Below are 27491 nucleotides of genomic sequence, written 5' to 3'. Positions count from 1 at the left end.
TGTGTGTGTGTGTCTGCATCACAGGGTGTTGAGTAAAACGTGTGAAAACCTAGGGGAGCGTGTCTGGCAATCTGGTGTGAAATAACACAGTACAATTAAGGATTATGTGAACCATCAAGTCTGCCTTGTTTGGACATGCAGGTACAGGGCAGTTTATCCAGCAGGTAAGCTGTGTAAAGAGAGAGAGAGAGAGAGAGAGAGAGAGAGAGAGAATGTAGGGGTATAATGTCATCCCACAACCCCCCCATTTGACACTACAAGGGAGGCTTTAGTCAGTCTAAATAATCCATGCTGCTCCATTAAATTTGCAGACTAGCTTCCCTATTCCCTGTGTCTAAGCTGAGAGAGCCTGAGAGAGGGGAAAGAGGGGAGGAGTCGAGCAGGGAGAGATGAGAAAGGGAAGTTAGATAACGGTTCAGAATAAACTCAAGCAACAGTTTTTTTACATGGAGGAAATGACCAGTTAACCAACGTTGAAGCCAAACCCAGATGTCCTGAATGGAGAAAAGAGGTTTATAAAAAGAAAAAGGCAGATAGGAAAGAAAAAGAGCAAGTGTGCACACCAGGCCCTCTGAATGACACTGATTTGCTCATGATTGCCTGCCTCCCCGTCAAATCTCTCCCCCCAACACATGAAAAATAAGCACTTGGAATGTGTGTGTGTGTGTGTGGGGGGGAGCCATCAGTGTGACAGGGATGGTTACAGCAACAGCGTTATTGACTTGTTGCTCCTGCTACATGTGCTTAGTGCTCTGGAGGCCCGGTCAATAGACTCTGCGCTCTGAAGCCCTACTAATCAGGGGCCTGGAGCCATGCAGGGTCAGCCTTTTGCAAAAAAAAAAAAAAAGAGGAGGAAAAAGGGAAGACTAAGCAAAGAAGCAAACAAATGGGAAAAGATAGAGAGCAACAGAAAGAGACGAAGACAAACTTTTAAGGGCCTGCGATGACAGCCTGTGTTAATAGACCAAGAATCCTTCAATTCATTTTCTCTTCTTCCACCGCTTGAGGTAAACTCATGTGGCATTCTTACTCTTTCTCAGCAGCTGCGTGGGCGTGAGGCACCATGAGAGAGGCAGATTGTTGCTTCACCTCTGCTTTCCTGTGAACCGTGGTTCAAAAGTCAAGGGGCAGTTGGGCTGCTTTGGGACTTTTGTAAATGCAAGAGCCAATCCATATTTGCAGAATACAGTTGTGAGATCTCAAGAGGACCCATGGTACTTCACATAGATAGAGAAACGAAAGAGTTCACCTAAAGCATGTTAACATGATTATTCAGAAGGGAATATAAAGGCAAAGATATACCTTAATGATACGATGACATGCTTAGTGTTGTGAACATCAAAAGACAAGATACATCTGACTCTGTGACATTTGCAAGGCTGACAAACTTACAAGCATAACACATGTGGACATCTCCATCTGTAGCCTTACTTTCAGCACATCACAAGCCCGATATGGAATGCTATTGGAAATTCATGGGGGGAACTGTCGATCAAATATTAATGATCAAGTCGAGCGAAGTGTTTTTTTTTTTTTTTTACTGTTTTTTCCCCTGGTATCTATGGTCACTGCCGCTCTAAGAGACTTCCCACAAGAAACGAACCAAAGAGAAAAGGAGAGGAGAGAAAGAGAAAAAGGGCAAAGAAGGGTAAGGAAAAGGGCTAGAAGGGTATATGGATGTTCAATATTTTCTTTTGAGGGGCCAGAGCCTGGTTAGCTTCAGCGCAAGCAGGGTCTTCATACACAGGTCCCAAGGTGTAAACACAAACTTGTACACAGTTTGTGTCATTGTTTTTGCTTTTTCCTTAACACTTCTTTCTGTTGTGTTGTCAGCTGGCGAAGTGGGATTCTTGTGCCCAGTGACACAGATGTAAAGGCAAGGTGGTTTTCACTGACACTGGGCCTTTCGGTTAACTTCTTCCAGTCTTTGTGACAAACTAAGGCCAATAACTTAACTGTAGGGTTGATTGTAGGTTGAAATGATGGCTGGATGTGAAAGGCAATAGCAAAAGCTTTGTGCAAAAATATTAACTGTATTAGAAGAAAGTGAACAAAACCTTTGTCTGGGTATATAAAAGCCCTCATGGCTAAGGGCTGCGGTGAGAGGTCCATTTTAGAGGATGCAGATCAGACAACAGGAGGACAAATAATAAAAAGAGAAACCACAGAACAAAGACTGAAAGAAACTTTCATGAAAATATTCAAACCCTAATAGAAAAACACAAAAATCGAATGGAGCTCTGTTCTCTGTCTTTGCCACAGCCCTCGCAACACACCCCTGGAATACCAACACCCACCATCGCGGCATAAGTGGAAGTGCAGGGTCAGCAGCGTCCCCTCTGGCCTTGCTGACCAACAGATATTCTAATAATCACCTTCCTTCTGTACTGTCAGGCCTGCAACCAATGGATCCCTCGTCCTGCCTTCGCCCTCCATCTCCACTTATACTAGGGGCTTTACGGAGCGGCACTGCTTCAATACATTAAAACTGCTGCCCCATGATCAAACGAGCAAATACCTCCCGGGTCAGCAAAGGGCTACCCCACGTCAGTTAACAATGCAGCATTTAAACATCAGTCGTATGCAAAGCGGCTGGTACACAGGGGAGGAGATGGGCGGCAGGAGAAAGCAGAGAAGCAAGGCCTGGACTGGAGAGATAATGAGCGCAGGAGCACACAGGAGAACATCAGCAGCTATTTAACGCTACCGTGTCAGCTCCTACACAGCTTTACGATGAAAATATAAGATGTAAGCTTCATCACAAGGATGAGCTAATGGATGAGCGCATATTTATCTTGGTCAAAATGCAGACTCAATATTAATGTTACACTCAAACATTTCCATTCGCTCTGTAAATCAAAACATCTACCAATTCCGACAAAAATACATCAGAAATTTCTCCAAGTTTGAATTAAATACTGCCATAGAATACACATATTTTACCTTCATCTTATATACTGTGGCTACTTTATATTATTTCAGGCAGGCAGTATTAATTAAATGATTATTGTCAGTTTTAGCAGATGATTACATACCTAAGGCGTGCTTTTGTCAGCATTGGATGTCACAGAAGATGTAGACCAACACATAAAACATAAATACAAGCATAGGTCAAATTTACCCATTAATTATACTGCACACACTGAGACTATGTCTGCGGATGTGTAACCAGCATCCAGTCGTCCCAGTGAGAGCCAATAATGTAACTTGCTCTCAAAAAACAAATTCAATTTTTTGACAAACAGGAGAGTGCATCTTTTTTTTTGTGTGAAGAACCCTTTAATGAAGCTTAAGGGTGAAGAGGTGAAGAAGTGTTTTTTTTCCTGGCTCATCCCTCTCTCCCTCTGCCTACTGCTTGGTTAACCGACTGACCTGCTGTCAAAGGAGTCTTTGTGAGTGCGCTTTGGCGGAAGGCCAATCAGATCCTCCGGCTTGTCTGTCTCAGAGAGGAAAATGGCGCCCCTGGTATGCCATCAGCGGCAGAAATGTGCAGACAGTCTGACTGCTGAGGCAGGCTTGGCTTGCTGTGGCCCTTCAAAAACTATGCCGGAGGAATTACCTGTTTGGCCCATGGCCAAAAGGACTCGTTCTACAAGGGCTGGTGGTTATTTATCTGTTTATTCACTTAAACCTCATGCACACAGGCACTTAAAAAAAATATTTCATCTCTTTCACATCCACAGGTCCTGACAACATCCTCCTTTGAACTACACAGGTAGTTTCAAGGGGTTTGAGTTAGTAACAAACAATTATATGTCAAAAGGGTTCCTATTCCAAAGCAGACCTGTATGAAAACACGAACTGAATGACTGCTGTGTTAAATCATCCACTGGATGTTCTACTCACTACAGTATCTTTACTTTATCCACATCTTCTAAAGGGTGCATCACCTGATAACACCTCACAAATGCCTGTATTTCAGCAACAATATGAATGACACTGCAAAATGACTAATTTAATAAGTAATTTTTCTTTGCACTTGTGGAATAACTCAACTGACTAAAGGTTTTCCAAGTGTTTTTTGGATCAACATATATTCACATTACAAATATGCAAAAGGTTCCTGGTCATGGTACATAAGATACAGTAGTTGTGAATATCCGGGAACAAAATAAAAGGTAATATTACATTTAATGTCAGGGGTATAGAATAGTGTCTGGGTCTGACTGTGGGAACTCCTAAACTAAAAACAAAAAGTTTCAAAACATGTTCATTTCCCGTTCATTTCCACTATGCAAAGGCCATACCACTTCACAAAGTGCCCTGTAAATCATCCACATGTTTTAAACTAAAAAGACAGATCCAAAATTATTCTCGCACTTCTCAGAACCTGCAAAACCTGCTGCAGCCTGGAGCATGCCCCCCCACCCTCTCCCAGAGAGAAAGAGAGAAAGTAAGTAAGGAAGGGGCCAGAGACACTAGTTAAAAGAAGGTAGAGAAGGATTAGAGGGTGATGTAGGAATGCTAGAATATTTCATTTTATTTAGGATTGTAAATTTCCACTGAGCAAAGATGAGGCCCTTCGATCGTTTACCTGCTAATGTAAATGTAATGTCAGCAGTACAGTATACGCACAAACAAAAAGTCTGTCTCTCTTCAGAAAATTATAAACACACGCTTGAATGCACACACACACACACACACACACACACACACACACACACACACACACACACACACACACACACACACACACACACACACACACACACACACACACACACACACACACACACACACACACACACAAACATTTCCTCAAGCACTGTGACATACTGTACGACTGCATTTCAAATCAAACACTCAGCAGATCATAAACCTCCACATGTTTAGACCCAAACAGAAACACCATTCTTGGCTGCGCTCACGTGTGTCTGTGAGCTCGTGGGATGGGGTGGGGAGCATAGTCGAGACTTGCTCATTTCACACTGCGAGGTGAGCCAGGGAGCAGTTACAGAATCTAGCCATAAAACACGATGGAAAAGGGGGAGGGTGGATGACTATAGCCCATGGTATAGTACGTGTCCAACTGCCACCTCTTTTAAACTCCCTCCCTCGAAGCTTTTCTCACAGTTATCTATTATCATAGCCCCCGTCTCTGTGGGCATGGCTGACACACAAGCCCCCTTTTTGCGTGGCTGCTCTCACCTCGACCTCCACTGAATAAACAGTGATTTCTTTCAATATCAAAATTTCTTCTTTAACAAACATTGTTATTGTCCCTTCCTTGGTCAGCTGGTCAAAGGCTACTTGACAACTTGAAAGTAAAAAAAGGAAAACACTGCAAAAAAACAAAAACGGAAAATTGCTTTTGGTTTAAACCTGGCAGCACAGATCTCTTCATATTTCTCCTTCAAAAGGCCTTTTTAAATTTAACCCCTTCAGCATTATCAAAGTCTTGGGTTCTCAGGAGGGGGTCCACACCTCAAACGGTGCCACTGGCGACAGAAATAACCCTCATCCACATCTTCTCCTTCATTTGGGTTAAGTGCATCAGCTCACATAGCCCACGCAAGGAAAGGCAATTCGACAGAGGTGAAAAAAGGAGGAGAGTGGGAGGGATGGAGTGAGGAAAGAGAGATAGATTTGACATGAGAGTTAAAGAGCGAGAGTAAGGAGGAAAAGTTTTTAATAGCCTGACTGTATCAGTGAGAGCAAATCCACATAAACTGGGCAGTTTCACAACATACCTAAAGTACATTAGGCAAAATATGTAAGACTTTCAGAGTTTTTTTTTCAAAAGGAGATGGGGTCATCAGATAGATCCAAAGGGCATCCCTTTGTCAAGTGTTCCAGTGACTGTGTCATTCTGAATCTGAAGCGGATTTCACGGGTTATTCTATTCTCGTCTGCAGGCCACAGTGGTGTGTAAAATGAGAGGGAATGCAATGTTTTGGGAAATCTAATTTGAGGCCTGTGTTTGTTTTCCTGGCCTTATTTTGCAACCAGGAGGCTGGCTCCAAAGCAGCACAGCTCTCTTTTTTTCCATAGTTTCACAACAACAATGTCCAATACCAACATCCAACCAAAAACCTTATTCAACTGAAGCAAGGACATTAAGCTGCTCTTCTCCTCTCGTGGGTCTCTCTCAGTTAAGGCATAGAATTAAGCAGACAGTTAATTGGGAGGTTATTCACCATGTCAAAGGAACATATGCACTCTTACGTACATATAGATGTATTTAAAAAACACAAATATTAGCAGCCATCTTTTGGCAGCTAATTGCGACGTGCTCCCTGCGGGAGGAGAGAGGGGTCCTCAGTCGATAATTAATCCTCGTTTGGAAAAGTAAATTACATTCATTAGCGGGGAATCGAGCCAAGTGCCATTATTTACATGGCAATAATCTGGAGCGTGCTGGTGGCGCTCTTTTAATGTTACAGAAATAACTCTGGGACAGGGGACGAGTACAGTTGCTTTCCTCACTTTTTTCCATGTCTTCGCACCCAGGAACAATTAGGCCCAGGCGAACAGATGGGGACGCCTCTGAATGAGAAAGCTCCTCTGAACGACTCTTCATCTCTTTCTTATCTCATTCCCTCATTCACATGCACACAGGCATGTGCACACACACCAGAGCCACACAACAGAAATAAAGACAAATACACAAAGTCTGGCATGCACACATAAACACACTTCAGAAATATTCACGCACACATCCGGGCACACAACAGAGCATATCAATTACTGAGCTAACTTTTAACATGAACTGTCGAAAGATGAGCCTCTTACAAGAGGCTAAACAAGAACTTTGAAAATGTGGGCACATTGAAAACACTGAACTGTTACGGAAAAAAACACAAAAGCTAGCCTTAGCGCAAATATTCATTGAGAAAAAGATACTGGCTTTCACTATTGATGAAAAGCAAAGTTCTACATGGCAAATACCAGCTCTTTCTGCCAAGATATCTGTGTTCATCTTACCATGTTTTTTATTTATGAGTGAAGTGTTATAATTGAGAAAACTTCCTTATCTTTGGTTGGTACTGAAGGTTCATAGACAGTCTATGCTTTGTACACATTTGCGAACCAAACACAATAGATACTGTACATATATGTGTTAACACTGCTGAAGCTGTCACACAATGGGCCATTTGTTGCACAATGGTTGTTTCCACAATGGTACTAGCCTCTGCACAATGTACTGTTAGGGATGTACACATGAATGGAAAGCCATTAATACAAAGACAAAAGCAGACCCTGGTTTACATTGGCAATATTTTCTTAGTTTTAGCTTTTTCATTAATAATGCAGCTCTCCCAACACTGTATTATTTACTGCATGTAGCGCAACATTACAGTAAAATTATAGCGTGTACTTTTAATACTTTTAAAACTCTAGGAAGAGGAGCTGATGCCAACAGTGGTTGCCGACAAGGCAACAACTAATGGTGATCTAAATAAACAATAAACAGTGTCCTAATTGCATACAGTTGAACCCAAAATGCAATCAAAGCACATTCAAACGCAATGGCTCATACTGCAATGGGACATGTTTTCAATCACCAATATGCACTGGATGAACACAGAGGACCCTTTGTTGCTCTCTTTTATCTCTTCACCTGTAATTTTCTGTTTGCAACTATAAAGCACTTTGAGCAACATTTTTTTGTATAAAAGGTGCGAAATAAAGACATATTTTTTTAAAATAATTGATTGAAGGACTTTGTGGAAAACCTGGGTGTCAAAATAAAGCCACTGTCATTTTACAACACAGCACCTCTCACTCAATCTCTTTTCAGGATCATTATCCTTGCTGACCTGGATCCTGCTGGGTTTCTCATTCGGTCCGAAATCAGGTGGCAGGTCACAGAAAACTAACACACCTGTTATTTTGCGACCTGTTACCCATCTTTGTCCTGCTAAGTACAATGATTAAGGTATCAGTCCCTGGATATCCCGGTGACAAAAACAAAAGGAGACAGAACTGAGCGTATACATCACAGCCTCACAGTTTCAGCATGCCCTTAGCCTCCACAGACATAGTGGATAGTTCCTGCCCCCTCTAGTCACGCTGCGAGACAGGGAGTGTTCCATCAGACAGTCTAACCCCTCCTTTACCCATAAGATTAGGTAACATCATCATGTGTATGCTGACACCAAGGAAGCAGCCCCGAGCCCCGTAGGGCCTCTTTTTCCTTCATATTGTGTTACGTCTCCCAAACAATGAACGCTGTCAAAAAGACAAACACGAAATGTCTCTTCATCACTCCTTCCTCTCACTAGTAAATCTAAATCCATCGCAAAACTAGTAAGATTCATGGAGAAAAATAAACCATGTGAGGTAAAAAAAAAAAAAAGCCCAAAACAGGGCATTGGGCATGGTTATTTGGGTTTTGTTTTGCTCTTTCAGTAACTCCTGAATTAATGAATGCATAATGGTGTCATTTCTGTTAATACAATAGTTTTGTGACCAAACGAAATTAAACCTACTTGCCCTCTTTTCTCCCTTGACGCTTACCAGGCGCCAGGCTGTTATTTTAGCAATGGGGAGGACTGAGGCCTAGCATGACCTTTCCTGAGCCGAAGGGAAACTTCCCTAAGAAATCCGATAAAATCCAGGGTGCAGGCCTCGCTAATTCGTTCATCCAGCTCGCCACACTTTGGCGACCTCTTTTCCTTCAGCCACCCCCCACCAACCGCCAATCGATCTGCTTATCTCCAGAGATCAAAGGCTCGCACCGCCGTTGTACATTTAGCCTTGGCTGGTTCCTCCCACATCATGTCTAAATATTAATGATAATAAAGTCTCACACCCATCCCTGTGTCTGTCAATTACAGCCAACATTGATCCTCAGCTCTCTGCTCCAATTAGAACTCACCGCTCGTAATGCGTCCTAGCACATCAAAGGATAACAGCCATTGATCCACTCCTGGATCTTAACGTTTACCGTTAGGAGAGAGTGAGGGGGATGTGGCGTGGCAGTGGAGGGAAGCAATATTCTGACTAGAAAAGAAGAAGGGGAGAAAAGAAATCATTTTATCCAGCCAGTCAGCTAAAGGAAGTTCTGAAACTCAGAGGGAGAGAGATGGCAGAGGGGGCTCAACAATAACGGACATTCTGGCAACTAGCAATCCGGAAAGACTCCTTCATAACAGCATGCCCACATTTAACACTGAAAACTGTCTTTTATTTTAACATAGATCTTATCGCTCCAAACCATGAAGTGCATGTGAAAAAAGCCACATTTAATAAGCAAAAGTTGTCACAGATGCTGTGGTGTCTGCCCATCATAAACTGCAGACACAAGATCACTAAGAAACGATTGAAAAGTCAATTTGTAAGTTCAGCGACAATAAACCTTACATGCTCACTGTCAGACTTTCAGGATTATCCCTAATTCTAAATATAAATGACTGAACGACAGCCAAACTTAATAAACAAATAGGAAAAAACTGGGAATTTCTGATCGGTCTTATGCAAGACCGATCAGAAAGGTCTCAGTGGGAGAAAAGAAAAGTTCAGTGAAACATGAGTTATTATGTCACCTCTCACATGTATGTCTTTAGGCCAACTATCCTTGAGAAATGACCTTTCTGACATCTTAAAGTTTGAGGAAAGAGAATGTTTCAAATCAATGTAGAGCATACACTACAATATGCCATTCTACAGCAAAACACGCTCAGACAGAGAAACAGATTTGACAACAGGGTAAAATCCGACCCATTGAGTCAATAGACAGCGACATGTCACCATTAAACCATGGACATTCTTTGCACAAATGAAGCTAAACAATCCCAGTGTTGACACCATTATTTGACAGGGCTTGTTGTTATGCTCTTTCTCTGCTGGACTGATAGCTCTGATAGTCCTGGCCTCAGGCACGACCTCACAGCCGCCTTTGTCACAGAGCTGGAGGAAGGCTTAACCATCGCTCTGGGCTACAATGATACTCTTCATGGCACCATAATACACTGAAACACTGTGCAACTGGAATGAAACCCAATGGTTTGTATACCTACAATTAATTGACTGACCATGGCTGGCCTCTTGACACTAAGCTTAAATATGTTGTGAAATTAGGTAACAGTGAAAAATAAATGAAAGATGGGCACAAAATAACTATACCAATTTAATTAGTAACAATGTTGTAATAGTGCTGGCATCAGTCGTGAATCCTGCAATACATACTTAATGAACAATTAATACCTGAATAGGCAATGTGGACTGTTGACTTGACGTCTTGAAGTTCATTCAAAGGTCATGGCAGAGGAAGTATGGAACTACTTCTATGTTTATAGTTATATTTAGTACTGTATATACTGCACAGTTAAATTAATTAACAGCAACTCAACATACTCTGAAAATGACGACAAATTTATTAATTGATAATTTTCCATTTCTACTATTATGATAAAATATAAGATGTTCCATCACAAACTGAATAGTTTTAAATTGCTAAAAGTCAACCAACAAATCTTCTGGGCAATTAGCAATTCATAAAAAAAATGTAAAAGTCTGTGAACCCTTAACACCTTAAGCTTTCTTACAGCAATTGTTTGTGTACGGTATTTTCCCCTCTTCTCGGCCCACTATCCTCTGGCTGTGGTATCCCTCACTATTATACGCTTTGCTAACATGGTGTTTTGCTTCAACTCTGTACCTCGGTCTCTACCAAACGATGTAATTAAAGATCGGTGAAATGAAACCAGTGTTTAGAAATGGTTTATGTCAAGTCTGTTCTGAAATGCTATACCACAGGGAAACTTTTAGATGGAATGGGTGTGCATCGACGTCTTGTTAAATAAAATACAGTCTTGGCCTGAAGAGTCAGGCAAAACATCTAACCGACAGAGCCTCAGTGTGAGCCAGGTCAAAAGACGAATGCTGTGTACAATTGTAATGCAATGGTAATGGTAGGAAAACATTTGTTTTCAGCTGGAATATCAGGCTCCTCACATGTGTGTGATACTCAGTGATGCATTCAGGTCAGCTGAGGAGAATGAGGAGATTGGCGGGTTCCACAAACAGGTTGGGAAAGTGACACTAGGATGCTAGGCCAAGACATCAATGTCCTCACAACTTCCCTTTAACACTGAAGCAATGTTAGCCCTGGCGCCATCAGCATATGTGTTGGGGTTTAAAGTTTACACAATGGTTGACAGGATGTCCATGCGACCTAGCAAACACTCAGAAAATAAACAAAGCAGCTAGAAATTTTGAGAGGCAATGGTTTTCAGGGCTTTAAGTGATGGTTTAGAAAGAATTGGATATTTTTGTAGGGGTTATCTTTGTGGCTACCAGGCTAAGATACAGGCCATGTTGAGTAGTTGTGATGCTTGCTACTCAAATCAGCTGTATGTACATTCATCTTTATCTAGTGTAACTTATATTTGCAAAGTTTTAAGCGCTGTTCTGTGAGCAAGGTTGGTCAAGCTGAGACAGATCACGATGAGATGGTATTGACCCTTGAGATGCAAACAAAGATCCCTTTCGCCACAGAGACGTGAAGATTGAGGTGTGAGAGGGTAAGTCTTCTCTCCAGTTGGCAGCAGGCCTGGCCTAGCACCAGGGTGCTCAGCCAACAGTTCCACTCCTCTGTCAGACCCCCCACCTCCTCCTGGATGCCAGTCTGCCTGGCTGGTGTGGGCTAAACAAGCCCCAGCCATCAGGCCAAAGGGGCAACGGAACTGCTGCCAGCTGGGCCAGCACTTCACGGCCGAGCACCACTCTCCAAACAAACAGTGCAGTGGGCCACAAGCCACGGGCAACATGGAACCTGTCATTACCAGCCCAGCATGGCTGGTTCACTCCCCAAAACCCAAGTCAGGCCAAGGGCTTGAACGTGTACTGCACTTGACTAAAATTTCTCAGCCAAGGTATGTCATGAGAGAATCCCTTTTCAGAATTAAGCTAAATCATCAACATTTCAAGGTATATGTCTCTATTTACCCCTTTACCAATAACGATGACTATAATTGTCAACACTGTTTGAAGCAATAAGAAGAAGAATTCTAAAGCCATGACTGACATGTTCAAGACGATTACATACGAGTGAAAAACTTCAGAGTGGAAAGACAGGGCCTGCCAAACAGTCTCTTAGGATTAACTGCATACCGTCTAATTATACAACATCTCAAAAACTTCCAATGGTCCCTGGGCTAAAAATGGACTCTATGGGCATTGGACCTCAATGGGGTTTTCTCCACTGATCAAGGTTCTACAGGCTTTTGTGGCATAACTCCGCTTTGTCCTTACGATTTTGGCTACAACAGATGATGATTTGAGGCATCCATTATGAAAAAAGGCCTTCTCAACATCACTAAATATGAATCAGTCAGAGGAAGGACTGTTGGGATTCAACATACAACCATGCTTTCACTAGAATGCACCACTGGGACAAATGCATCTCTGGGGAGATTTGGAGTAACAAACAAAACAACCTGTGTTTCACATTGAATGAGAAATAGTTTTTTAGTGGATTTTGTGATAATTCAATTGTCTACATCCACCCAAAAATGCCAGAGTCATTGTCAGAGCTTGCTAATTCAAATAACTATGGATGTGACTCTGTCTGTTTTGTTTATTTGTCACATGCAGTATATAAAACATCCCTGACATTTCATTTTTCAAACAATACTGATGCCAAACAACAAGACAGGTAGTGGCTAAGATTGGCTAAATGTTAACATTGCCTAAGCAGGCTGAGTCGAGGGTCTTTCTAAAATACTGGGTACTCAAACCTTTTCAAGTGACATTACATTTGGCCCACAGCAACCCACAGAGCAAGCTCTAAAAATAAAAAAATTGTCTTAGAAGATCAATGATACTTGTTTTTGGTCTTTACTTGTTTAATTTATTGTAATTGTTCTAATGATATAATGTAAGCCTTTGGGCATTTTTATCACATTGGATATGGATGGTCATTCTGTCAAAATAGTATTGTTGTTGCATGGTCCAAGAACCATTATTTCACATACAGTATCACCCAGCAGCAATCAGCTCTACTGAATCTAGTAAGAAGAAGTGCTTAAGTGAGGTTATGGATAACAAACAGCTGCATACATCTATTTACCATGATATAAGCTACTATAACAGCACTTTTACAACAATTTAAAACTTAAGGCCTTGGACATCTAGTGTTGCAAGGCTGACATACAGTCTATAGGCTGCTGCAGTGGCAATTTAAAATTATGTTTGATGATGAATGATCTTTGTATGAACATCAGACATTTTCTAAGGGGTCAGTTTGAAGTGATTTAGTTCTGTTATACATCGAAACTGAGGATATTGGATCACTTAAAGATTCTTTGAGACAAAGAATCTAAATCTTATCCATGGTATTATATATTAATTGACAAAACACTAAATAGATTACAAGGGATTATTAGGTATTGCACTATTTTGTTCATATATCTGATCCAATGAAAATAAGTATAAAGCTTCAAAAAGTGAAAATGAATTTCACTATTTACTGCTATTGAAACTATTAAAATTAAACATGACTAGAACAAGAAGCAAACCAAGAACAAAAAGGCACAATTTTAGTTAGCAATTTGTCCTCTTTTTTTTCAAAGAATATTCACATGACAATAGAGTGAATTAGAAAAAAAAATGGATTACATTTTTGTGTAATAGTACAATAGTAGTGCATTGTGATTTACACATCATAGAATGTCCTTCACAGCAAGCACCACCAAACCAAGGTAAGGGATGTGTGGGCTGATGGGGTCTGTCCTTTTGCCTTCCAGCCTTTGGGATAGAAAAAAATCAAAATCTATTTTTGTGTTTAGTATAAAAGCACTCAAGGTTAGGCTTTTTGCTTAGAAAAGAGACCAATGCACTGCTAAGTATTTTGACAAGAGCTCCTCTTGAATCCTGATGCCTACAAATGCCTTGCCTTACAACCTTTTCAATTCCTTACAAAAAGAAGTGGGCCTCTTTTTTATTGTTTTGCCCGTTGTGATAAAGGGGATCTTTTATGCCATCAACAACATGGCAACAATGTACTGACTTGGTTTCATTGCACCATCCTGGGGGTCTGTACAGATAAGATACAGACATACAGAGGCGCAGTGAATGATTGATGGGTTAGAAGAAAATATTAAAAAGAAGAAAAAAAGAAAACGAGTCAAAATTCAGCATTTGTAAATATTTCAAGCTCTTGCACCCTGCCAAAGAGAGATCTGAGGGGCAACAACTATAACAGCAACAACTATACTTAACCATCTATTCTGATGCAAACACAACTCAGACAGCTGACTTATTTTGTTGAGACTATCAGTGTTTCCAAAAAGTACTTAGATATCTTTTTTGGGAATAAAACTATACACAGTAGCAATCTAGAACCACAAGCCCCAACAAATAACAATACAAATATTATTTGTTATTAATAATAATAACAATGGACAACAAATAAGATACACCTTTATTAATGATGTATTCCTTTTGACCAGCTGTAATAATTATATAAATGCAGTTCAACAGCACATGGGGCTGAGGTCTTCCCTTTACACTGTGTGTATCTGTCTGTTTTTACTGTACAAACATGGTGAGAGAAAGAACTAAATGAGAGCTGACTGAAAGTACAGGGAAGGTATGTAAAGTGCAAGTGTTTGGGCAGGAGCCACTTTATCCTGGCAAGCAGTGCAGCCGAAGAGCAACTTATCATGGCAAAGGGATCCTATGTCCCGGCACTGCTCAAGATGGAATAGTGCCCGGCATGCACATATGGATGCAGAGTCTATTACAAAGATATAGGAAATAAAAAATCCCTATTTTTTCCTTGACACAAATGCTGGCATCCAGTAATGCTGTGCCATTCCACAATATTCCAGGCAGCTGTTGCATAGTATGCCCAGAAGTATGCACAATGGCATGCTGGGAGGGAACAACAGTCAAATAAGAAACAATATGATAGGTTCTAATTGCTTCAAAATGTCCTGAAGAAGACCCCCTATTATCTATTTAAATCAGCTGGTAATTGGAGGCTAGGAGGAGGAGGAGATGAAGAAGGGGAGGAGGAGTAGGAGAGGGCGACCTAGGCAGAGGGAGAAAGCTATCCTCTGCGCTGCTGTCGCCTCATTATTTTCCGTCTTGACGGACGCCCGCGCTCAACCCCTGGATGAATGGCCCTGTGCTGAATAAGTTATCGCCAGACACACAAAGGGAAGAGTGCCACAAACAACACAGCAGTACTGCAAAGCATGAATCTCTTTTTCCTCTTCCCCCCCCCCGCTCCCTTCAAAACCCCCACCCTTTCCCCTGCTCCCTCTAGACGAAAGGCAGGCCCTGCCACAGACTGAGATCTCACCTGTAATTTCTACAGAAGCTCACAGTAGGTGGGGAGAAAAACCTAACGGATGTAATAAAATGAAAGGGAGGAAGGATACAGGCATCTATGTTTGCTGAAGCGATATATACCTCCATTCCTCCATTTTGTTTCATCTGTCCTTTTTGTTTGTGCAACTCCTCAGTGAAGACAGGGACCTCCTTTGGACAGCATCTGAAGATGTTTGAAATGATGTTTTTTTTGTTCTTCTCAAGACAAGGCCCACAGCATGACCATTGAAATTGGTTTGGTTTCATCTGATGTTTATTTTGTTTCCTTTTCTGTTGTTTGGACTGCCAGGGCCTAGCATTTCAAATAAAGATCACCTCTATACAATGCTCCTATGAGGTTGCGTGTGAGAGGGTTCCCTATAGCTGCTAAATGGGAGCTAGGAAATAATGACAACAGGAACAACAGGCCATTCCCAAATGGTTATGGCTGTGGTTTGCTCCACAACTGCCAATCCCTCTCCCTTGCTGTCACTCAAAAGTAGCAATAGAACTTTTGGACAGGAGAGCCTCTTTCCCCTCTGACCAGGAAATCAGAGGGTGCCGTGGCCCGACAGGCGCTCGACGGCAGATCAAACGGGGCGGGTACCCTTGGAGTGACACCTGGAGCCACTTCAAGGGATGAGAGCGCCACTGATCTCCAGTCATCTCGTCAGAACGACAGTCTGTCAGGGTTAAAGGAGGGGGAAAAAGAAGTTCTATCAACTCGGATGGTATGAGCGAGGTCGAACGAAGAATCACCTTAAATGGCGTGGATGACTGACCCTCAAGCATTTGGAGAAGTGATGGTGCAAAGGGTGCTTTTTGTTGGAATGCTAAAGTTCAGCCTTGATGCCCAGTTCAGGGACTAGGTGATAGCTAATTTTGCTGATGAAGCAGTCTCACTCAAGATATTACTAGTTTTAGTTTGTTGTGCTTTGATTGAAAATGCCTTCTACCTTGAAAGTAATTCCAACGTGTTCACCATTTACCATCTTTGAAGCTAGCTGTTGGTCTTCAACTCTGATTTTTTTTTTTTTTTTAAACACAACATTTGGAATAATTACAATTCAACTATGCCCTGACATATCAAAAAGTAGAAACCCACTATGGTTTAGAAAATAGAGAAAGGGAGATATGTAGGGAGAAAAAGGGGGCTTTGGCAGCCAGTTAAGCGAGTCAATCCTCAACAGACAAATGCATCCCTTATATAAAACAACAACACGTCTTTGCCCTTGTCAAAAAACTCTTCCTTCTACAGCACAGGCTTGTGTGTGTATCTTTTCCCTTCTGCAAAAAATGTCCCATCAGCACTCTCTAATGGGTGAGGTGGAGAGAAAAAGACAGAGATAAAGCAGGAGGGAGAGTGAGAGAGAGAGGTGGCAGTGGTGCTTGTTTGGCTCAGGAGCAGTGAGTAATGAGGCTGAGGCGCACCCTGTCATTGTCCCAGCAGCAGCCTGTAGCCACAGACACGCACACACATAGACACACAGGAACATCAAAAAGTATCTTCTATCTCCAAACAAGACACTTATCTGACATTCGAAAAGCAAAAACGTAAAATAACTTGATAAAAATAAAACAGAAGTTTAATATCAAAATTTATTTATTATTTTCTCTATAAAAGAACCCTGTCAATATAAGATTGAACCCATTGGTAGATAAATTCATCCCTTCTACAAAGCATGAGTAGAGAGTGAAGGGAAGAGTCCTGATGGGCCTCAAAGACCAGCAAGGTCTTACAGTACTACTTGCTTGTCTGCCAACAGTAAAAACTACCCCTATCAACACAAATACCTTTACAGGCTAACGTCCTTAATCCACTCAACATACCTATAATATGCATGCATGCACATACACACAACAGCTGCGCTCATCTTGACATGTATAAAGTTTAACTAGGGGTTGTGGTGAGGGCAGATACGATTCATGCTTTGGCACTTTGCTCCTTTGCCAGAATAAAAACAGACTGGACATAAAAAGCACAGAATGCTTCCCTGGAGGGGGCAGAAAAGGCCAGGGATAGGACTGACCCAGAGGGATGCAGCAATATGGGGGTGGGGGGTTGAGTGGGGTGGTAATGATGCCAGGCTGAACAAATTGCAAAGCAAAGGGAATGTGTTTAAATGTAGTACATGGAATTATCGTGGCAGCAACATGGAGAGGAGATCAGAGAGAGTGTGATCCAATGGGAGTGATCTGCCACTCTCGGGACAGAAAAGACGAAGCTCGGCTATGGCTACTGTGATGAGTTCAGCTGTAATACAAAGTAAAATAGAATGTAAAATAGGGCAAACATGTCCTCCACAATGTCACAGACATGGGGTATACTCAAATATAAAGTGTGTAGGATTGTAAATGCATGTGATGGTATGTATAAAGGTAGAGCAAAGTGCCAGACAGCCACTGCTCCATTGGGCTGACTCTGCTGACCCCACCATATTGTAATGTTTTTCCTTTGCTCTTTGCAGTTTTAAAACAGGGCAACACAAATAAATAAATGAAAAGAGGAAAAGGGTAGGAAGAGAACATCTGAACTGCAATCTGTTCCATCTTTCAGCTTCAATTAAAAAAAGTCTAATCTTTTTGTTCAACTTCATAACAAGACATCAAGAGGGCCCCAAGACTCCGATCCTACCACAGCTCACTGGTAGAGTTGAATTCCATTAATGATGTGACCTACATATCCCAGTAGTTAATATTCCAGACAGACGGAGAGAGAGTGAGTATATATTTGCCAATAATACAGGATGGAGGCAAAACTTACAGATCTTAAGGAATCAAAAGTTCCCTTCTCCAGATGCTTTTCTGGGGCCATGCACTGTGGTCTCTTCGCTCATGAAATTGTTCACATGTGGGCCAAGTGAGGAATTGGAAATAGGATTTTCCTATTCTGCCAATTAGTCATAATAAAATGTTTATTTTTCCATTTCCAAAAATGATCAACAGTTTAACAGGACTGAGATGGTTGCTCTTAGTTATCTGTAATATATATGCACTGAACTTGTCACGTGTACCTACAGTGTAAAATCAGAGAAATGAACTGGGCCGCAAGACAGCTTGTCAAGAAACGTCTCAAGAAAGGAAGTTGGTGTCTTGGTAAAATTGTGGCTGCATCAGCTTGTGAGCTACTGCATCATCCTCACCGCAGCTCATGGGCTGATCTCTTAATCAGTGTCCAGAGTGTGCATGAGTCCTGTTCTGAAGCAGAGGCTCTGTCCATCTTGCCTGCCCGTCGCTGCTGCCAGTCCCAGCCATGAATATGGAGCCGTTCTGTGGCTGGGAGCTTGCTTATGTTTTCTGTCTGATATCTAGGCCCCATTCCCATTTCAAAGCGAGGTCCACCCGGGGGCTTGACTTTTTGATCTGCCTGGCGACTGAGTCGACCACCTGCATGTGGGATCAGCTGCCAGCGAGAGCAGACAACCCCTCTGCTTCAAAATATACATTACCCCCAGCACCACCCTTCATTGCCCTTCTGTCCCCTTCGGAAGGCTGCCAGAAGCCTCAGTGGTCCTAACTGGGTCTGGAGCCGCATTCCCATTCCCAACTGATCTGACCGTGGTGAGTGAGATACTTGGGATGTTCAGTATAGCAATAGGAAGGCTCACACTAGAGTCACAGGGCCATTTTGTATTTACGAGAAACCATAGTGTCAGTTTCCCATGGAAACAACAGACGCCTTATCAAATGGTCTGTGGCACTCTAATCAGGGACAGTGCGCCACACTGTTGGCTGTAACCTTTCTTAATGCAGACTGTACCAACCAAACCTATACACCTATTGGAGTTGATCAAATTGGTGGTTAATGAAGACCAATTCGTTGAAATGAAAATCCAATTATCAAAGTGTACACATATAAATCCCTTTACATGAGATAGTTCAGCTTATATCTGTGAACCTGATCAAGTCTACAAAAAAATATTTAACCTCCTAACCGCTAAAAGCCTTGAATGATAAACGACATCCATCCCCCTTGGTCTTATTCTACAATTTACAAAGTTCAGTCCCCAATAAATCAGTGTTTGTTCACTGTCAAAGGAGCAATCCTAGAAAGTGTTACTTAATGGCAACAAAGATTAAAATCTAGAGCCATCTCTACCTGAATTTAGGATATTCTAATTCTGACGTGTTTCTATTCTAAGATGTCAACGAGTACTACACCTGGTAAAAGCAGTCAAGTATGTTACCGCTGGAAAGAGGGTCGTTTCATAAAACTGGGTTGTTTATGCAATAGAATGGCCCTTTTGCTCAAAAAGATAGAAAACTTACAACTACCAGAACGCACTGCGCCGCACCGGACCAATAAACAGTGGGCAAAGTAATGCGAGCATGTCACAGAATCAATATGGCGGCCAGCTGGTAAAAAACTTGTCTTGTAAATCTTGTATCACAGTTAAAGGGTAAGCTACTGTAAAATATGTTCCTAAAACATCTCAGGCGAGAAGTAGGCAATACAGTAATACAGAATCTTGGTTTATATTTGATCAGCACTGCCTAGTTTTACGGTTTAATGTAAGTTTAGACTGAGTTTGAGAGAGAAAGAGGGGGGTGGCTCTCTCTCCTGATCTGCTTCAATAATCTTTGTGTCCCTATGTGGGAGTAAAATCTGTACTTCGAGCAACAGCCCTCGAGCCAGAGAAACTCCACCGGATGGCACATTTCGCTGGGAGATGAGCACTATATATCTACACTAAAAAGGCAATGCTGTAGCCAAAATATTTACTTTGTGGTACAAAGGGACTGGTGCTGGTGCTAAACAGGATCTAAACGAAATGAAATGATAGTAGAATATTTAATGATCATAGATATTCATATAATATCAGGATTGCCTTTCTGTCTCATTGGGATCGCTGTGCCTGTCACGGTATAATTAAAACCCAAGAATGTTAGAAAATTGTATTAAAAATGAACTAAGAGTGGATGCCCACCACTAGACCACTGACATCCACTAAGCAAATGAAGACAGCTGACATGAGACTGAAGTTTGTGAGACTAGTCATCAACCACGACCCAGACAATCAACAGCACCTATACACAGTATTTTATTCCAATTACCCTCATTGGCAGTGATGAGTTTCACAGTCAGAAATGTGTGAAGGTTAATTTTCAAACCATGCAACAGCTATTGAAGATGTGTGTCTCTGAATGTCTCTTACAATAAGTGATAGTCACAGAGTCTTTAAGTTAATTGGCTTTCTTGAACTCTGACAGCTAGCTTAATGAGTGTCTAATTGTTTCTCAGCTGGGGTGAAACCCCAAAACTATAAAGACACTTCAAGAAGAGGTTTGAATTTAAAAGAAACTACACCAACGATGAAAAAGAACACAATTTATCTGTTCATAATCAACTTAAAATTGCCGCCGTATTTATGTATCTGCTAACTACCACAGCTTAGTGGCAAACAATGCTCAATCTCCTTGTTAACTGGTCAAAGCTCTTGGCTTGGACAACAATATTACATTGGCTTTTAAATTGAGCTAATTGCTGCATTACAACAAAAAGGAAAACAAACAAATAATGAAAAAGATGGAATATTTATCATCCTGTGCATGGGTGATGATCTATGTCCATCTCAAGTTTGTGTCATAAGTACAGAGGTTATAATACAACAGCAAAGGTTTACTTCACTCACTCACCTATTTGTAAAGTCCTACATACTCCTGGTAGACCTAAAGTGATACACTATTGCTATAGCGAAGACAAACAAGTGGAGAATGACAAGGCAACCACCCCCAAACCCAACAACAGTGTAAAGAAACTACAATTGCTTTGACATCGCACACAAATACACAATCAATCAAAAGACAGAAAACCGAGGAGCAAATAATGAAATGAATGGGGAAATTAGGACAGATTGCCTAAAAGGGGGTTGGAGATGAGATATCATTGAACCATCCTGAACTTTCGCTCTCAGTTCTCCATATCCGGTTATAAATGACTTCAGATTTGACGTTTCCAGCCCACAACCGTACAACAAAACACCCTTTCTATTATTCAAAATGCAAAGCAACGAAAACAAGAAAAGACTTTTTGTTAAAGAGTTACGGGGGTGGGGGGTATTTGTGCAGCTCCCATCAAGCAGAAATGCGGGTGGTAGTCGAGGATGTTCGCAGCCGGGCCGCACTTTAGAAGGCCCTCATAAATCCTGATTTGAGCGGGGCGCTAACCAGAAGAGGAAAGTCACGTCAAGAGAGGAGGCTGGAGAGTAGGAGGGGGGGTGGCAGCTTGCCTCTTAAAATGCTACGTCTGATTAAGTCTTCCCATTAGGTGACAGCTGAACTTTAACATTAATATGATAATATTGAAATGAGTGTGTTATTTACTTCAGCAAAAGAGGGGGGGGGAGGACAGAAAAGAGGAAAGGGGGAGGGAATGATGAATGATTTCTGGACAGCTTTGGGTGACATGCCAGGCGAGCTGACCCCCCCCACGATCCTCCTCCTCTTCCCATAATCAGACTTGACAAAATGGAGACATATGCAGAAATATTGGTTACACTCGGCGTCACAGCCCTTCTCAGGCCTTCCCTCTCTAGTAACTGCCGGCCGCCCTGTGAGTCGCCCTCCAAATTGTCTACGGGCACTGAAGCATCTATTTCAATTGGCACTTCCTTCCTGGCCCCAGGATTTTACATTTAGTCGGTGTCATTTACATATTACTCTTAATCAAAATCCACAGCGGGCGACAGGGAGGAAAAAAAAAAACAAGAAAGAGGGAGCGAGAAACAAAACCATGGCGTCACGGTTCAGGGGTAGGCACACAGGCCCTTTATAAAATGGAGATGTGACAAGACATTACGGTGTGTGTGTGTGTGTGTGTGTGTGTGTGTGTGTGTGTGTGTGTGTGTGTGTGTGTGTGTGTGTGTGTGTGTGTGTGTGAGGTGGTGGGTGCATAAGATAATGCAAGGACTATTGAAATATTTGCGTGTGAATGCTTGTGTTTGTGTGATTGTTGGGGGGCTGCCTTGTGCAGGCAAGAGAGACAAAGACTGCAAGTTGGATATGGGTTGTAAGTGCATTTTGTGAAAAACAAAGGCAAAAAGAATGGAGACATATACAGTGAGCACATTTGTCTTTTCCAGCCTTTTTCTGAAGGATACTATGCTGGGCTACTCCTTTATCAAGGCACTTAACACTAATACAATTGCATGTAACAGAACAGCCATTCACACAGTTTGTTAGTTTAGTTTGTTTGCTAGTTGGGACATACGTGTCATATAAATGGAACATACAACTAATCAGAATCATTAGAAATCAGAATTAAAGAAAAATTACCCTAAAAAATATGATTATACTGTAGAAAATTACTCAAATTTTGCATTTATATACAGTATTTCAGTTGTACCTTGTTGAGTTGTTTGATAATTGTCATCCAAATAAAATTCCACTTAAGGGAACAAAATCAACTGGTTACAATTCAACTAGTGACTACTTGTGAAGGATTGCATTATCAACTATAATATTTCATTCTGTATTCCATCATCCATCTATTGACGTGTTCATTTGTTTGTTTATCAATCCCCACCAGTGTTGTCTGGAAAAGCAATGTAATGCTAAGCAATGTGGCCAAACACAACACAGTGTTCAAGACTAATCATAATGGAAAGGAAACATTGATCTAATTATAAACCTAATTAGGTGGTGATGATTTGGAGCAAGCTCATAGCACAGTTATATACAGAGAGGTGCAGAAACAAGGTCCGTACCTGCATCTTACCTTCTCAGCATGCCGGTAAGGATGCGAGAACTCTTGCCCAGGTTGGCGTCCGTTTCTCTCAGCTGAGGGGACAGAACCGGGGAAAGACACATTTTAGTTTCCATTATGATCCAACAACACTCAAGGCTATTAAACATAATCTACGTCATATCTACAAGATCATATTATATATTATATTATTAAGTATAGAAATGTCCTCTGACTGCAAAATACGCTGCTTTTAAAACATTTCAACAATTGACCACCTCTTTGCAAAATTAAAAGACAGAGAAAGAAGGAAAGGTCACTTCTTGTTGCATAACTGAGGATATTGGGACTGAACACACTACATCTCCTTCTGGCCCACAAGCAAGTGTGTCTTCTAAATCGAACTGTGATGAATTCCTCCACTTCTTTGTGAATAAGATCAGAGATGTTAGGGCCAACATCTTACCATCACTTCCTCAGAACTCTGCCTGTGACTTGTCTCCCGCTCATTTTTGGTCCACTTTTAAACCTGTGACACTGAATGACATCATTTCTCTGCTACAGACGTTGAAACCCTCATCTTGTCCTATGGATGTTGTCCCTACTGTGCTATTTGTACAAGCTTTTGACTCCATTGGCCCCTGCATTGTTGAGATGCTAAATACCTCACTTTTAACTGGTGTCGTTCCTAGTTTTTTAAACATGCTGTTGTTAAGCCTGTACTTAAAAAGCCCACATTGGATCCACTTCAACCTAAGAACTACAGGCCAATATCAAATCTACCTTTCATGTCAAAAATTTTAGAAAAAGTTGTAGCAGAGCAACTCACCCTTTTCTTAGAGAAGCACGAGCTGTTTGATAAATTCCAGTCTGGTTTCCGTAAAAGGCATTCTACGGAAACTGCACTTCTGAAAATCTCTAGTGATATTATGATGTCAGCTGATTCAAAGGATTTTACAGTTTTGGTCCTATTGGACCTTTCTTCTGCGTTTGACACTATCGATCATACCATTATGATAAATAGACTTCGTGATCTGGTTGGGATGTCTGGATCAGTTTTAAAATGGTTCTCATCCTACCTTTCTGGTAGACGTTTTAGTGTTCATGTTAATCAGATATTGTCTGAAACTGCAGAGTTGTCGTGTGGGATACCTCAGGGGTCTGTCTTGGGACCTATTCTGTTCCTCTTGTATATATTTCCTTTAGGACAGATAATTAGTCATTTTAGAGAGATATCGTACCATCTCTATGCGGATGATATTCAACTTTACTGTTCTTTTAAGGAAACTGAGTTCTCCAAACTGTCATCTTTAATAAACTGTTTGTCTAGTATCAAACAGTGGTTATGTGACAACTTTCTGCTTTTGAACTCAGAAAAAACAGAAACTCTAATTATTGCCCCTGAAAGTCGTATCCCTGAGATAAAGCATCATATTGGGGACTTAGGCTTGTCTGTCCAGCTGAGTCTCAGGAGCTTAGGTGTGGTTTTTGACTCAGCTATGTCGTTGGATCACCACTCTAAATTATTAGTTAGGAACTGTTTCTTCCACCTGAGAAATATCTCTAAGTTAAGACCACTTGTCACTAAGGATGAATTAGAGATGATCATTCATGCTTTCATTTCTTCACGCTTAGATTACTATAACAGTCTTTTTACTTGTCTGAGTAAGAATCAGCTTTATCGTCTCCAGACTGTTCAGAACTCTGCTGCAAGGCTTTTAATGCACATTAACAAAAGAGCACACATCACGCCTGTTTTAGCAGCACTTCACTGGTTACCAGTCCAGTATAGAATTCAATTTAAAATTCTTGTCATTACTTTCAGAGCCTTGCACGGTCAAGTTCCTTTCTACATCTCTGATTTGATACAGCTACATACCCCCACCCGTAGTCTGAGATCATTAGGTCAGATGCTATTAGTGGTACCCCGCACTAATTTTAAAACTAGAGGGGATCGGTCATTCCAAGCAGTGGCTCCTAGGCTGTGGAATGACTTGCCTCTCTCGCTACGTTGTGTGGATTCTGTCGAATCTTTTAAAAAGCAGCTGAAGACTCTGTTGTTCAAGCAGGCTTTTACTTAGTCGATGGGTTTTTTATGGTTGTTTGTTATATTTTCTATTTGTATTTCAATGTGCTCGTATTGTGACTTCTTGTGTTGAATTGCATTTCATTGTGAAGCACTTTGTGATTTTTATCTGTGAAAGGTGCTATACAAATAAATTTTACTTACTTACTTACTTACTTATATTAGCAACAGATTGATGGATTAATGGCGACGGGACAAGCTTAACATTTACACACATATCTTACCAAAAACATAATTGCTGAAACATTAAAGTCAATATACTTATTACAGTAGTACTGTAAGCTTGTAGGTTTTCCTGTTGCACAGCCTTGTACTACTGGCCTCACGGCAAAGTCCGCAATTTAGGCACCTCTGAAAAGGCACCTCTAAAGTTTGACACTTTATCTTTCCACCCAAAGTTGTCAGTTGCAAGCTAGAGAGATGAATCAGAGATCCTTTTACAGGAAACTTGCGTTTTTACCTTTAGGTTACTGGTTCACTTGTCTAAAGACAACCCCCAGCTGAACATACTTTTAGACCCCCTCTAAAAAGCTGCAAGATTTACCCAAACATAACATTTAGTCTATAAACTAGGACATTATTAGCTGCTTTTTATAGGTAGAAAATATCTGTAACTTTAAACTAGTCAACAGCAGATTCCCACTTAGAAGGACATGCCATTTTAACAGCCTTCTGCTCATCTTGCTGCAGAGAAAACATTAGAATGGTGAAGGAATGGCTCTCCCAGATTTTAAGACGTACTTCTGGTCCTTTGTGGTACGCCCTCTATCTATTTGGTTCAATCCTGGTTCTTCAGTCTCTTGGAGACCAATTGAGGAAAATTTGTCGCTGCCTCACAGACTGCAGGACCTAGTGTAATCCTACATACCATTGAAAAAAGCCATATTACGTTTAGGCCCTATAATGTAATTTCTACTCACAACTTTCCATACTGTTATGAAACATGTGCGCGCAGATCCTAAATGGCACAATCACTCTTCAATTTTCAATATATTTTCACTTCTTAAGGGCAATATACCTTTTTCATTGCCACAGTGGAAGAACGGGGGAGTTTATGTTTTAAACGACCTGTATTGTGACCATGGCTTAAGAGCCTTTAATGATTTACAGGCTGAGTATGATCTTCCGGGATCATCTTTTTTCTTCTACCTGCAGTAAAGGTCAGCCATGAGGGCCTATGGTGTCCCATGGGGATCAGCACTCCCCACACATCCTCTTCATATAATATTAGCCTCAGTGGGACCGGCACAAGGGAGTGTCTCTAAACTTTACAAATGTATTTCTGATCCTGGCAAACGATTACCAGTAGAAGCCACATGGTATAGGGACTTAGCTGCTTTAAATGTTGAAGATATCAGTTGGGACACAGTGTGGAAAAAATTGTGTGGTACATCTAAGAATCCAGATCATCAGCTAATACATTACAAATTAAGATTATACTCTCTCAGAGTCCTGTTTAGATTGGTCTGTATAGCAGATCTTATGGGCTGGTCTCACGGCAGCTAAGAAGATGTTGGCCTTGAGTTGGCAGCCGCCACATACCTTAACCTGGCAGCAATGGGCCAACTCACTTCTTGAAAATGTTTCTATGGAGCATGGGATGAAACATACACTTTAATTAAAGAAAGGGTGCAGTGTGATTGTCTTTAGTCTTTTGTTTAGTTTTTTTTTTTTGGGGGGGGGGGGGGGGTCGGTCACCATGGGAGGAGCAGGGAGGTACACACTGTTTGGTTTTAGTTTTGGAATGTTTTACATTGTATGTGTGTTAAGGGATAGGGGGGCTGGGGGGAAAAAAAGAAAATAAAGAAAGAGCTAAATCACTGATGTGTAATGTTGTTAATATTGTGCCTTTCTCAATAAAAAAATTATTAAAAAGAAAAAAAAAAGAATGGTGTAGGAAAAAAATAGTGAGAAGGGTCCTATGCTGCTGATGTACATAGCAAGCACAGGGAGTCCTTGAAGGCACAATGAAATAATGAACATAGCTATTCAAGGCTAATTGCCGTGGATATTTTCCTTTCTCTTGTTCCATCTTCTCTCTCTTCTTTCTCTCTGCCTTTTTCCTCTCAGGGGTCATAGAGATGTTTTCATTGCATCCACTTATCAGGTGTAGGGACTTTCACTAGGAAAAGGAATTGGCAGAGATGTTGCCAACAAGGTGCGAGTGTGACTGTAAAAAGAAAAAAAAAGGCTGACACCGCACTGAGTGAGCTGCCACTAACGTCTACCTGTTGTTGCACTTCTAGAGGATGATGAGGGAGTGTGGGGAAGAATTTTTGCAGAGAGGCTCTCTCTGGAGTCAGCAGGGAGTCATTCATCTTCATCTCTCTCTGAGATAATAACTGCTTTCCCAATAAAGCCAATTTCACACAGTAGGTTTTCATCAGTGTATCATACTGAATTCTATTCTATTTTTAATTCCTTACTTTACCATATCTTCTTCCAACCTTCCTCTTCTCT

The 27491-nt window shown here is 41.3% G+C and overlaps 1 protein-coding gene across 5 annotated transcripts in view; it reads right to left on the bottom strand.

Annotated features, from left to right (window-relative positions):
• Nucleotides 1–27491, bottom strand: part of vti1a (vesicle transport through interaction with t-SNAREs 1A) — a 124271-nt gene that overhangs the window by 11351 nt on the left and 85429 nt on the right. For 3 of the 5 annotated variants that reach the window (XM_039787668.1, XM_039787666.1, XM_039787667.1), the window contains one exon: nucleotides 22979–23040. In XM_039787668.1, coding sequence (XP_039643602.1) covers nucleotides 22979–23040 — 62 coding nt within the window. Of the gene's footprint in view, nucleotides 1–22967; nucleotides 23041–27491 lie in introns of all 5 variants that reach the window. The other 2 variants (XM_039787669.1, XM_039787670.1) reach the window with 1 other exon arrangement.

The sequence above is a fragment of the Perca fluviatilis genome, chromosome 21 (assembly GCF_010015445.1).
Source record: "Perca fluviatilis chromosome 21, GENO_Pfluv_1.0, whole genome shotgun sequence".
NCBI lineage: Eukaryota > Metazoa > Chordata > Actinopteri > Perciformes > Percidae > Perca > Perca fluviatilis.
The sequence above is the reverse complement of the archived record's forward strand: the minus strand, read 5'-3'. Positions and strand labels throughout refer to the sequence as shown.